This window comes from Manacus candei, unplaced genomic scaffold, assembly GCF_025592945.1.
Source record: "Manacus candei isolate 608988 ecotype Guabito, Panama unplaced genomic scaffold, ASM2559294v1 h1tg000050l, whole genome shotgun sequence".
Taxonomy (NCBI): Eukaryota; Metazoa; Chordata; class Aves; order Passeriformes; family Pipridae; genus Manacus; species Manacus candei.
In genome coordinates, this window is record NW_026138098.1 from 37,170,471 (window position 1) to 37,183,480 (window position 13,010).

At 63.6% G+C, this 13,010-nt stretch overlaps 1 protein-coding gene across 1 annotated transcript; it reads left to right on the forward strand.

Moving 5' to 3' along the window:
- The first annotated feature begins 236 nt into the window (after nucleotides 1–236).
- ADAM8 (ADAM metallopeptidase domain 8) lies at nucleotides 237–12,909 on the forward strand. The gene is made up of 21 exons (XM_051799616.1): nucleotides 237–455; nucleotides 1,651–1,760; nucleotides 4,845–4,921; nucleotides 5,176–5,254; nucleotides 5,357–5,433; nucleotides 6,134–6,320; nucleotides 6,755–6,820; nucleotides 6,924–6,992; nucleotides 7,559–7,728; nucleotides 7,813–7,894; nucleotides 8,526–8,674; nucleotides 8,897–9,074; nucleotides 9,745–9,834; nucleotides 10,029–10,224; nucleotides 10,398–10,497; nucleotides 10,579–10,762; nucleotides 10,867–10,944; nucleotides 11,032–11,116; nucleotides 11,228–11,333; nucleotides 11,427–11,655; nucleotides 11,785–12,909. The coding sequence occupies exons 1-21, from the start codon at nucleotides 371–373 to the stop codon at nucleotides 11,947–11,949; spliced, it is 2,562 nt and encodes an 853-aa protein (XP_051655576.1). The 5' UTR covers nucleotides 237–370; the 3' UTR covers nucleotides 11,950–12,909.
- The last annotated feature ends 101 nt before the right edge of the window (nucleotides 12,910–13,010 follow it).

Below are 13,010 nucleotides of genomic sequence, written 5' to 3' on the forward strand. Positions count from 1 at the left end.
CCCGTGGGCCATCCCCGGTGCCCCATGGACCCTCCCCAGTGCCCCATGGACCCCTCCCCGATGCCCCGTGGACCCTCCCCCGATGCCCCACGGCCCCTCCCGATGCCACGCGGACCACCCTCAGTGCCCCACAGCCCCCCGGCCACCCCCCGGATGCCCAGTGGACAGCCCCGCAGTGCCCCACGCGGCCCGGGATGTCCCGTGGGCAGCCCCCGAGCCCGCGCGTCCCCCCGCGGTCCCCCCGGTCCCCCCCGCCGTGGGCGGCCCGTCCCGCCCGCCCCGCCCCGTCCCGTCCGCGGGTGTCGGTGAGTCACGGCGGGCGGGGGCTGCCGGCGGCGCGGCGAGCGGGGGCACGGCGGGACCTCCGAGCATGGCCCCGCCGCTCCGCCTGCCGCTGCTGCTGCTGCCGGCGCTGCTGCCGCTGCTGCTGCTGCTGCTGCTGCCGCCGGCCCCAGGTGAGCGGGGGTCCCCCGGGGGGTCGGCGGCCGCGGGACGGGGCGGGAGGGGAGTTCGGGGGGCGTGCGGCAGGAGCGCGGAGCCTCGGGGGTCCTCGGCGCGGGGCAGGGGTGGAGGGGCAGGGATGGAGGCACCGGGATGGAGGCACCGGGATGGAGGTACCGGGGCATGGGGATGCTTTCCCCGGCGAGAACGAAGGGGACGCGCGGGGCGGCTCTCCGGGGGGAGAGGTCCGGGGAGGGCACCGCTGTCCTCACCGCCCCGAGGACAAGGATGATGGGGAAGGGGCGCCCGGGGCCAGGCTCGCCCCCACGGGGACGCTCCCGGAGCCCCCCGGCCCCGCCGCTCCGTGGAGGCACCTCGGGGAGGATAAGAGGGTTCGCCACCGGCGGCCCGCGGCGAGCCGGGGGTCGCTCATGACTCACCCGGTGAGGGTGGGCGAGGACCGTGGGCACCCCCAGGGCGAGCACCGTCCGACCCCGGCGTTTGGCGCTCGCGGGGAAGGCAAAGGGTTTATGGCAGAAATTCTCCGCTCCGACATCCAAGGAGAGGCTGGGAGGGGGCTGAGCCACCCAGGCACCAGCCGCTCTCCCAAACAGCCCCCACAGCCGCCAGACGCCGAGTCACACGCGGTGGCATCACGATGGGGAGCTGGAAAACCTCCCTCCTTATTGGCGCACCGGGGGCTCGGCGGGGTTTTCCAGCCCCAAAGGGACTTGCTCTCCCGCAGGTGATGCTGAGCTGTCTGTGGGCGCCGGGCTGGGGCGGGGGGGTCAGAACATCCCCGGAGCCCGTCAGGGAGTTGTGTTCCCAGCAGGTATTTCAGGACTTGCTATTTGGGCTCTTCCCGGTGCCTTCATTTCGGCCGCTTCCATTGCCCCCTGGCTTCAGACCCAAGGGAACAGCATGAAGCTGTGCCGGGGGAGGTTTAGGTTGGATATTAGGAAAAGGTTCTTCCCCCCGAGGGTGGTTGGCCCTGAACAGGCTCCCCAGGGCAGTGGGCACAGCCCCAAGGCTGCCAGAGCTCCAGGAGGGTTCGGACAATGCTCTGAGGGACAGGGTGGGATTGTTGGGGCGTCCTGGGTAGGGCCAGGAGCTGGACTGGATGATCCTTAGGGGTCCCCTCCAGCTCAGGGTATTCTATGACTGGGTTGTTCCTGGGCATCCTGCTCAAAGCCCTTTGGCTTTTCCCAGGTGCCACTGCCGGGCTGGCAGAGACGCTCGCCCACGTCGAGAAGTACGAGACGGTGACGCCGCGAGAGGTGCCGGTGCCCCGGAGAAAGAGGGACCTCTCTGCACCTCGGGTGAGTAGCATTGATCAGATCAGCTTTTCCAGGCTGTTTTGGGTCCAATTAGGACCTTCAGAGGGTGAGGTGCACTCTTGGAGGGAGTGAACTTTCTCCTGCGCTTTCTTCGGAGACGTGACCCAGCGGTGCCACCTCTTGCAGCCTTGCAGTGATCTTGTGACATCTGGTCTTTCCTTAAGGAAGGGTTTGAGAAGCCTCGTGGAGCTGTAAGCACTTTTCTTGCTGTGTTTGCTGAAGTTGGTGTGGTTTTTTTTGTCCTTTGGGACAGAGAAATAAGAATCAGAAAGTTGCAGAAATCCACATGAAAGAAAGCCAGTGCTGTTTTTCTTGGGAAACCTGGCAATTTGGGGGAAGGAATGGGGCTTGAGTCAGGAGTTTGGAGTGCTTGGTGTTGACGTCTGTAGGATGATGGGCTTGCCCTCAAACTTTTCTCGTTGCCTTAAAGGGAAATTTGGCCAATTTTTTTTTTGATTCATTTTCTAGACATGAAAAGCACCGATTTTAGCGCCTGAGGGGATGGACGAGCTGGGGACGTGTATTCCCTAGTGCCATACAGCACGTTCCTCTGTGATTCAAACCCTTCCTGATAAACCAGCTTCAAAAACACTCCCCGAAAGCATCTGTTTTCCCTGCTCTAGAAACCTAAACTTGTCCACGAGATAAACATTCCCCAGGCTATTTAGAGACGCCATCTGTGCCGGGCGCGCCGGGCGGCTCTGCACGATCCCCCCGGAAAGGGCAGCTCACCCATCCCGGGATCCCTCTGGGGAAGACATCTGCCTTGAGCTGTGTGCTTTGGGACTGCCACGGGGGCTGTCTGCTGGGTGGCACCTGCATTTGGGCTTGGGTTGGGTGGTCCTTGGAGGTCCCAAACCTGCCGTGTTGAGGGGACGAGGTCTCCTGCCTTCCGAGCCCTTTTCCTCCTCTTGGGGCGAGGTTGGGTTTGCTCTCCTGGTAACCTGGACGGAGAAGAGGTTCCCAGCGTGGCTTGACCACCACCAAACCCCTCTTTGACATGGAGGTGGGTGTTCCTCATGCCCTGTAGCTGTCTCTGGCTGGGACAGACACGGGCCAGGAGCTGACTCCTGGTTTGGAGGGGCTGGGACACGTGGGATTGGTCCCTCAGAGCACCTGCCCAGGTGAGGGTGAAGCACAGTGGCTCCCCTCTGGCTTTGACTAGATCCAAATGTTCACCCCTGCAGACAGGGTGGAGTCCTGGGTCCTGCAGGGCAGGATCTCCTGGACAGCAGCTTTTCCACCAGTCACAGGCTTTTCAGCAGGGACACATGTGGCAAACCTGGATTCTTCATGGAAAGGGACCTAAAAAAGTGATCCCTGTCCCTACTGCAAGGCCTGTTGCCCCTTCCCATCCAGGGAAGAAACACCCTGTGCTGGGATGGGATGGGACATCCCATCCCCATCCTCTGCAAGGTCTCTGGGTCTCTTCCTGAGCCCAGCTGGAAGAAATCCCCCCTCTCTGTGCTCTGTGGCCGTGGCTCTGCTGTGCTGGCTCAGCACAACCATGGGGCTCACAGGGCAGCTCCCAAAGCCTTCCCATCTGGAAGCCTTGCACAGCCCATGCTAATGAGGAGGGGGGTGATTCAGAGAAGCTTTATCCAGACTTTTTATTTTAAACTTGCCCTGCGGTTGTCTCCAAGAGCCGGGCCCTGACCCACCACCCCCTTCCAAGTGCTTTCCTGCCATTCCTTAAGACCTCTTCTGGCCCTGGCTTTGCCAACAATAACAAAGGATCTCTTTGTTGGCGGACACGGGACGGGACGGCCACGTCTGGAGGGAGACGCTGTTCATGAGAGAAGAATTTTCCAGGGAGCCGGGAGCGTGCTGGCACGTCAGCAGGGTTGGGAGTGCAAACCAGGTAGAATCCAGGGCAGCTGAGTGACAGGCAAACACTCTCACCTGGCCCCGCTGGAGCTGAGTCAGCCCCGGCTCCTCGCAGGGTGCAGATCATCCCCCTGGGAGTGCTGAGCCATGGGATGACAGTGGGTGCTGTCATCCTTCCCGGGGAGAGGCAGCACACCTCATCCCTGAGGAATGCTGGCCCCGTGGGAAAGGCTTGCTTTGCCTTTGGCTCAGCTCTCCACACCTGGATCCTGCAAGAGCTGAGGATGTGCCCTCGGGAGAGGTGGATGTGCCCTCAGGAGAGGTGGATGTGCCCTCAGGAGTAGATGTGCCCTCAGGAGAAGTAGATGTGCCCTCAGGAGAGGTGGATGTGCCCTCAGGAGAGGTCTCAAAGTGGCTGAGGAGGTCCCTGGTGCCAAGCTTGACCTGGGGTATTGTGAAAGGGACTGTCAGTCTCTCCCAGCAGCCCCAGTGGGACAGGACCTCTGGTGGTCTGTGTCCCAGCCCCTGCAAGTGGAGATCACAAGATATCCCAGAGGGAAGCATTTTTTCTGGAGGAACATCTCCATCCTGAGGGTTCAGGGCCCAGCTGGCTGAGCCACAGCCACCATGTCCCAGCCACAGTGCCAGGAGGTTGGGCTTGAGATGCCTTGAGGTCCCTTCCACTGGCACCAGGGGATCTGGGTCATGGTGATACAAAACCTGCTCCCAAAGGCTGAGGAGGACCAGGGGAAGGTTGTTCTCTAACGGTGGCATGTCAGATTAGTCAGGGAGGAGGAAGTCACTGCTGATAAGATCCAGAGGGATCTTTGTGGTTCAGCTGGTGAGTAAGTGCTGAACTCAGCCCCCAAAAAAGGAGCTCTGTGACTGATGAGTAGGAAACCTCAGCCCCTGGCACGGCCATCTGCAGCCATGTGTCAGACACGGGAAACCAGGCTTTGCTGACTCCGTCTCTTTGCGGGTGACCTGTTCTTTATCTCAGGATGTGCCGGGGATTTGCGTTATTGCCCACATGCTTTCTTCCTTCTCTTCTGATTTCCTGTGTCTTTGCTGGATGCCTCCAGGGGCAGCAGCCAGGCTCCCCCCGCCCCGTAGCCGCCCTCAGAGGGGCACATCAGACCCCGTTCCGTTTCTGGGCAGGGCGGGGACCGAGGGGTCTCTCCTGTGTAGCCCTTTCTCCTGCTGACGGGGGGTCTCTGGTGGCTCCTGTCTCCCGTGCAGAGCACGTACCCGGACCGTGTCCTCTACAGCGTCCGTGCCGAAGGCAGGGAATACCTCCTGTGGCTGGAGAAGAACAGGTGAGTGCAGGTGGGCACGGCAGGGAGGCTGGGGGGGGCTTGTACCCCACCCTTGCCGTGAGCATCCATCTCCCAGGTCTGCTGTCACTGCACCAGTGACCTGAGCCTCAGCCCAGAGCGTTTTTCTCCCTCGTAGCCAAACCCGCGCGGGGAGGGCACGGTCCCACCACACCCACCCCGACCAAGCTCATCCCAAAGCTTTCCGTCCTCTCCCCCGCAGCGGGGTCGCTGCTGACGCCCCTTCCCTCCCGCAGGGCGCTGCTGGGGCAGCACTACACCGAGACACACTACTCTGCCGACGGCACGGAGGTCACCGAGCGGCCCGACACTCAGGTACGGGCTGGTTGTGGGGGAAGCGGCCCCTCCGCCCCTGGGGGTCCCGTCACGCCGGCAGCTGGTGCAGACCCCCCCACCTCTGCTCTCTCCCGGTGCCAGGATCACTGCTTCTACCAGGGCCACGTGCGGGGCCACGCCGGCTCGGCAGCGAGTGTCAGCACCTGCCGCGGGCTCAGGTAGGACCCCCGGCCCCGGGCACTGCCCGGCTCCCAGCCTGGCCCTGGCACATGGCCGCGGTGAGCTGGAGTGGCTGAGCACAGCCAGAGCCGGGCGATGGAGGGAGACCTCAGCTTTCCCTGGCGGAAGAGAAGATGACATCCCTTTTCCTGCTGGAGGTGCTGCTCCCGGCTTGGAGCCCGGCAGGAAGGGCACACGGCTCTTTGGGGGGCTGACTCACGGCAGCGGGGTGGGACTGGAGACCTGAGCACCGCAGAGCTCCGGGCAGGAGTGCCCTCCCTGGGCAGCAAGGCGCAGCTTGTCCCTGATCCATCCACAATCGTTCAGTCCCGGAATCCCGGGACATTCCTGCTGCCCCAAGTGCTGGATACTCCCCGTGCTACCAGCTGTGGGTGCTGTGCCGCAGTTTGCCCCCCCCCCCCAGCCCAGCAGCCAGTTTGGCAGCTGTATTTTCATGGAATCGCAGAATCCCAGAATGGTCTGGGTTGGAAGGGACCTTAAAGCTCATTTCATTCCACCCCCCTGCCATGGACGGGGACACCTTCCACTAGCCCAGGTTGCTTCAATCCCCATCCAACCTGGCCTTGGACACTTCCAGGGATGGAGCACACGTACAGGCACTTTCAGGGGTGCGTGTGGAGTCTGTCTGTGTCCTACTGGATAGCTCCCCAACCTGATGCCCGCCCTCTCTCTCTCCAGCGGGTTTTTCCGGGTGAACGAGACCACGTTCCTGCTGGAGCCGCTGGAGGGGGCCGTGTCGGGCCGGCACGCTCTGTACCGAGCCGCTCACCTGCGGGGGAAGCGCCGCCCCTGCCGCGAGTCCGGGGACACCCTGGAGTACGACCGCGAGCCGAAAATCCCTGCAGCCATGAAGCTCTACCGCTGGGTGAGGGATTGCATCGCTCCTCCTTCCTGCAGCTGAGTTTGCAGGAGCCTGGCTCCTGGGAAGTCCACTGGGGGGGTTCCATGCCTTTGGAGATGCCCCCTCCCATGCGCTGTCGGCTGGGTACCCAAATACGGGCAGCTCCTGATGGGAACGGGTCCTCGGATCCTGTACCATCGTCACGAGCATCCTCCTACCCCGTGAGCTCGGTGATGCCTGCAGAGCCTATCTTGTGGCTTATCCCAGTAGCAGGCTTGCATTTTCCAGCATATAAACTGGAAGACGCTTGAAACAGCCAGAGAAGTGATATCAGAGAGCAGAGTGAGGAGACCTGCTAGCCTTGGAAGATACCCCAAAATCCAACACACCCCATGGCAGGGTCAACTGCCTGGCTGGGCAAGCTGCAAGCCGAGCCTCAGTTCCCTCTTCCCTTGCAGAAGTCGGGTCCGACACACAAAGGTCCCCGGTACGTGGAGCTGGTCCTGGTCGCCGACAATGAGGAGGTAAATGGGGTGGGGGGCGAGCTGCTGCCTGTGGGTTTGCTGCCATCCTCTGCACCGAGGGGCTCAAAGCCAACCTGGAAATCCCTCTGTATCCTTCCCATAGTTCAGGAAGCACAAGGACCTGCGCACGGTGCAGAACCGCATGAAGGAAATCGTGAACCACGTGGACAAGGTGAGCACTCCCAGCTCCCACACGTGTCCCACAGTGCCAGCGTGGACACAGGGGGCAGAGGAGAGGTTGGCACGGGTGGGGTGGTGGAGCTGGAGCTGATCTCAGGCCCGTGGTAGGGCTGCTGCAGGGTGACCACATCCCTTGGCCAACAGGGTGTGCAGGGTGGACACGACGAGAGGCTCAGCCCTGTCCATGAGGGAAGGGGGGGGAAATTTTGTCCTGTAAAGCCTGGGAGCACATCCCACGGCCACTCTCATGGTGGAGTGGGTGCTAACAAGGGGACCCCCATGGTGGGGCTCCTGCTTGCCTTGCTTCAGCTTCACTTGTTGTTTGGCACCATAGGAGAAGCATCCCGGCCTTTGCCAGCCGAGAGGGAGCTCAGAGGTGCCAGGGGAAACCCTGTTTATGTGGTCTCCCCTTGTGTCTTTTACTGAGGGGGACAGAGCTGACATTGTGCAGTGAGGGGGCTCCTGGGCTCGGCTGCAGTTCCCTGGGGGAGGTGGGACCTTCCCCCTGCTGCTGCAGCCCAAATCAAAGCGCTCCCTCTGGGCTGTCTCCCACCCCAGCTCTACCAGCCTCTCCGCCTGCGGGTGGCCCTGATCGGCTTGGAGGTGTGGAACCACAAGGACAAAATCACAGTCAGCCCCAACCCAGAGGTGACCCTGGACAACTTCCTGCACTGGCGGGAGTCGGAGCTGCTGCGGAGGAAGCCGCACGACAACGCCCAGCTGATCACGTAAGGACGGGGGGCCACCACCTCGCCCCCCTCACGGCCCTGCTGCCACCCAGGGCACGTGGCCATGGCATCTCCATCCCACAGGGGCATCGACTTCCACGGCAAAACCGTGGGGCTGGCCAAGAAGCTGGTGATGTGCACCAGGGACTCAGGCGCTGTCAGCCAGGTGGGTCCCGCTGCCCAGGCACGCACCAGCAGGGCAGCAGCAGCCCACACTCTGCCCTCCCTGCACTGTGTTTTCCAGAGCCACTTGCCTCCATCCGTTTCTAGCTTTCCTCCTCTGCAGCCTTAGGGCTGGATTTGGTCCCTGGCACCTCCGACCCTTGAGTGACTGACACCCAGAGCAGGGTCAGGGCTGCGGACACCCAGCTGGGTACCTGTGGAGGGCTCTGATACAGCTGAAGAGCCTCCCAGAGCAGCTCCATGGACACAGGGCTTCTCCAACCGCCCGTCAGGTGGCCAGGACTTGGTTTGCAATTATTCCTCAGCTGTCCTGGCTGTGCTTCCCCTCCCTCCCCAGGTCTGTGGGAGTGGGAGCAGTCAGCCATGGGACCAGTGGCGGTCCAGCCCCACCACAAATCAATGCTTTGGAGAAGTGGCTCTGTCTAAGCTCCCTGAGAGCCCCGAGACCCCAGCCTGGAGCTCCTCAGGTGCCATGGGACCACATCCAGCTTTTGTTTTCCTTTACCTGAGCACAGCAGCATGAGGGACCTGGTGCTGAGCCCCGGTGGGCCCCTGGGGATGCTGTGGAGAAACCACGAGAGCATTTCACCCACCCTGCACTCCTTGTCCCGCAGGACCACAGCACCAACCCCATCGGCGCCGCGTCCACCATGGCTCACGAGATGGGGCACAACCTGGGCATGTCCCACGACGAAGACGTCCCCGGCTGCCACTGCCCCCTCCCCAAGGCTGACGGGGGATGCGTCATGGCAGGGAGCGTTGGGTGAGTGAAGGAGGAAGGGGGACATCCCTGGGCACCAAACGGGTCCAGGTGTCCTCAGGCACTGTCCCAGTGGGGTGAAACCTGTGAGATGGGTGGGCATTCCATTCCATTCCCCCCCACCCCACTGCAGATGCCTCCGAGCCTCTCGATGTCCCCCCAGCTCCTCCCTGGGCTGGTGGGCACCAATCCGGGCTCACGAGCGCCTGGTTTTGTGCCCCCCAGCCTGGTTTACCCGAAGCTGTTCAGCCGCTGCAGCGAGCAGGACATGTGGCAGTTCCTCGGGGACCCCCGGGCCAGCTGCCTGCTGAACGCCCCCCGGGCAGACGAGCTGTACGGGGGGCCCGTGTGCGGGAACCAGTTCGTGGAGCGGGGAGAGCAGTGTGACTGCGGCACACCCGAGGTGGGGATGCTCTCCGAGGAACTGGGGAGGGGGGCGGGGGAAGACACCTGAGACTTGTCCACCAGACTCTTTTCTTGCTTTGCAAGACTCATCTCCCTTGTGTTCCTGATGCTTCTACCAAAAAACAGCTGGTGGGGTGCATTCACTAACAGGGCTGTGTGCCCCCCTTTATGTAGCTGGCTGGGATTTTAGCCTAGGAAAGGTGGATGTTCCCCCTACATGTCCTCCAAAGAAGTGGCCCAGGAAGGGACATCATGGCATGTTGTTCTTCAAGAACTGTGCTCAGCTGTTCCTCATCCCCATCATGAAGGGGATTTGAGACAGCTGAGCGATTCCTCTGAGACAAACCCCTGGTCACAGCCTGCACTGGGACCTGAAACAATGCTCCCCTGAAACAGGGAGCACAGAGATCCTCCCTTTTCCCCTTCCTGGAGATGTGCAAGGATGCTCAGTCCAGGCCCCTCCTCTGCAAAAACCCCTTCAGGTCCTTTGGTTTGTTGTTGGCAATGGGTGTAAAGAGGTAGCTGGGATGATGCTGTGGTTTTGCACTGTGGTTCAGCCCATGGTGGCTACAGTGCTGTTGGCAACTGGTGACGTGGCAAGCTAGTCCCCCAGGGAAGGGTCTTTTGGGGGGCTCCCGGGAGGTTTTCAATCCATCCCTGTCTTGCAGGAGTGCTCAGATCGCTGCTGCAATGCCTCCACCTGCCAGCTGAGAGAGGGAGCTGAGTGTGCCCAGGGGGAATGCTGCCAGGACTGCAAGGTACTGCTGCCCACAGGGGACCAGCTCGTCGGGGAAGGGAGCTGGTGGGTGCACAGAGTGCACTGTCACAGTGTCTGGATCCATGGGAGGCTGGGAGACGTTTCCCAGACCAGGGTTTGCTGTGCTGTGGTGCCTGCGTGGCTCTGGAGCTGTGAGAGCATCCAGGCAGTGCTGACATCCCCTTTTCCGTGCAGGTGAAGGCTGCAGGAGTGCTCTGCCGGGCCAGCAAGAACGACTGCGACCTGCCCGAGCACTGCACCGGCCTCAGCGCCGAGTGCCCGGAGGATGTGTTCCAGGAGAACGGCATCTCCTGCCAGAACGGCAACGGATACTGCTACAACGGGGGCTGCCCCTCGCACGGCGAGCAGTGCCGGGCGCTCTGGGGTGCAGGTAGAGGCCCCCCCTCCTCGCCCCACGTGCTGGGGGATGTGCCTGGAGCCCCTCGGGCTGTGGTGCCCTCCTGCATGAGCTGGGGCGCTGCTGCTGGTCCTAAAGTGTGGCCGCTGGTGCCAGCGCCTCCAGCTTGCTGCGTCTCCGTGTGACCCTTTCGGTGTGTCCCGCAGAGGCCCAGGTGGCTCCCGATGTCTGCTTTAAGCACAACAGCGAGCATCACCTCCACCTGCACTGCCTCACCGAGTACGGGAAGCGGCCCTGCAGCCCCAAGTGAGGAGAGGGTTTGGGGGGGATTGTCCCTGCCTGGCTGAGCTCCGGCACCGCCGGTGCTCAGGGTTGCGTGTCCCGCAGGGATGTGAAGTGCGGGACGCTGCTGTGCCTCAGCGACAACTCCAAGCCCATCCTCGGCAGCGGCTACTTCTCCTTCGGCCACTACTCCTTCGGCCGCTTCAACTGCAAGGCGGTCATCGCCGACGGCGAGGTGGCCGCCGAGCTCAGGCTGGTGCCCACGGGCGCCAAGTGCGGGGACGAGATGGTGAGTGCCGGGGCGGCGGGGGCCGGGTGACCGCGGGGCCCGGGCGGCCTCAGAGCCCCCTGCCTGCCCCGGGGCAGCCTCAGAGCCCCCCTGCCCGCCCCCAGGTCTGCTACGCCGGGCGCTGCCAGAGCCTGCTGGTCTACGGCGACAAGAACTGCTCGGCCAAGTGCAACAACCACGGGGTAGGCGGTGGGACCGCCCTCCCGCGGGGCTCAGTCTCGGAGCCTCCAGCGTGCCCATCACCCTGACGCTCCCCTCCCTCATCCCAGGTGTGCAACCACCGGCGGGAATGTCACTGCGACCCGGGCTGGGCAGCGCCCTACTGCGAGCAGGAGATTTCAGGGATAGCCCCAGGTAAGGCACCCCCGGTTCCCCCGGCCCGATGCGTGTCCCGGGGAGGGAGCCTGGGGAGGGGCTGCTCCATGCCCAGGGGGTGTCCCGACCCCCACCGCCCTGTCCCCACAGGGAGCAGCAGCGTGGTCCTGGCGGCCGTGCTGGCCGTGCTGGCACTGGCCAGCGTCCTGCTGGCGGGCGGCGTGGTGCTCCTCAGAGCCAGGAGCTTCCAGAAAGGGTAATTCCCTTCTCCCGCGCCCCGCTGCAGGGCTGGGCTCGAGGGGTACCTGGCACACAGGTGCCACAGCCACGTTGTCCCTGTGCCCCACAGGAGCTCTGCCACAGGCCTCGCCAACCCGCTGTTCCAGGAGGGCGGCCGGGCACGGCCCCCCCGGCGGCTGCTGTCCCGCCAGGACATCGGCCAGCCCAGCCTGGTCAGCAGCACGGTGGCCCCGCGGGCGGCCCGGGCCCTGGAGCCCCGCTCGCCCAGCCCCGTGCTGACCCTGCGGCCACCCGTCCCGCCGGGGACACCTCCGGCCTCCCCGAGACGGCCCCCGCAGGTACCACCCCCCGAGGCGGCCCCAGCCCCACCTGCGTGGGGTGGCTCTGGGGGCCCTTCCTCTGCCCCCTGCCCCTCTCCGGGTGCCCCCGGAGCCCAGGTGAGGGACTCGGGGCTCTCCTCCCGACAGGCGAAGCCGCAGCCGCCCCGCAAGCCTCTCCCGGCGCTGAAGGGCAGGGCGCTGTGCCACGGCCGGGGGACCCCGGGACCGGCCCTCCCACCCACACCCCCCTCGGCCTTTCAGCGGGGCGTCCCCCCGAAGGTGGCCCTGAAGCCGCCCCCAGCCCGGAGGTGACCCAGGACACCCCCTCGCCCCCACGGCCGGCCCAGGAGGGCACAGCGGGGCGGGTGGCACAACCGGGCAGCCACCATCTCGCTTCCACCCTTACTTGAATTGCTGGCCCGAGCCTCCCCCGGGGGGCACCAGTGTTTACAGATCCTTGTCGTGCCTTACTGGACTCCGCAGCCCCGTGGCTGTCCCAGGGAGAGCCGTCGGCCGGGGTTTCCCGAGGGAACCAGGAGCGGGACAGTGCCAGCTCCGGTTTGGATGCCAGCCCCGCGTCCGTCCAGGCTCTCCCGCGCCCTGGAAGCCGCTGCCTTCTCTCCTGACGTCCTGAATGTGTCCTGCTCCTCCTTGCCCCTTCCCTGCTGGGGCCACGGCGAGGAGCTCCTGGAATGCCAGGCAGGAGGAGCACTGCTCTGTGGGGACCCTGCCCTGGGAACACTGACCTGGCCGGGGACATCACACAGGGAGATGTCACCAGAGGCTGTGGCAGGTCCAAGCTAGGCTTGGTTTCCCCACGGGGCTTTTATCTCTCAAGTTATCCCTGGAGTTACTGTTCTGAAAGGGAATTCTCTGGGAGCCTTTTTCCTGCAGCCATTAATTTATGACCCTTATGTGACCGTTTCGAGCCACCTGCTGTGAAAACAGGCCTCCCACTTTTTATATAATTTAGGTTGAAGGCTTTTATACCAATAAAGACTGAAGGTAGTGGTGTCACGGGGTGTCTCTGGGCAGCAGAGGACAGCGAGGTGGTGGCAGGCAGGGAGCTGTGTGGGGATCAGGGGAGGGGGAGAAGGTTTGGAGCTGAGCTCCCCAGTCCTGTGCCAGAGCAACAGGGGCCAAACAGCAGCAGGTTCTGGCAGTCACACAGAGGAGGCTGCCCAGGGGCTGCAGGATGCTGCAGTGAGTCCCCCCGTGCTCAGCACCATCCTGGCCGTGGTTTACTTTGAGCACAGGCTGCTCATGGGGCTCCCAGGGTGGCAGAGGCTGCAGCTGAGGACACCACAGCGTCACTGCGGGGTGAGAGGTAGAGGGGGACCCCACTCCACGTGCCTACAGTGACACCAGCCTCA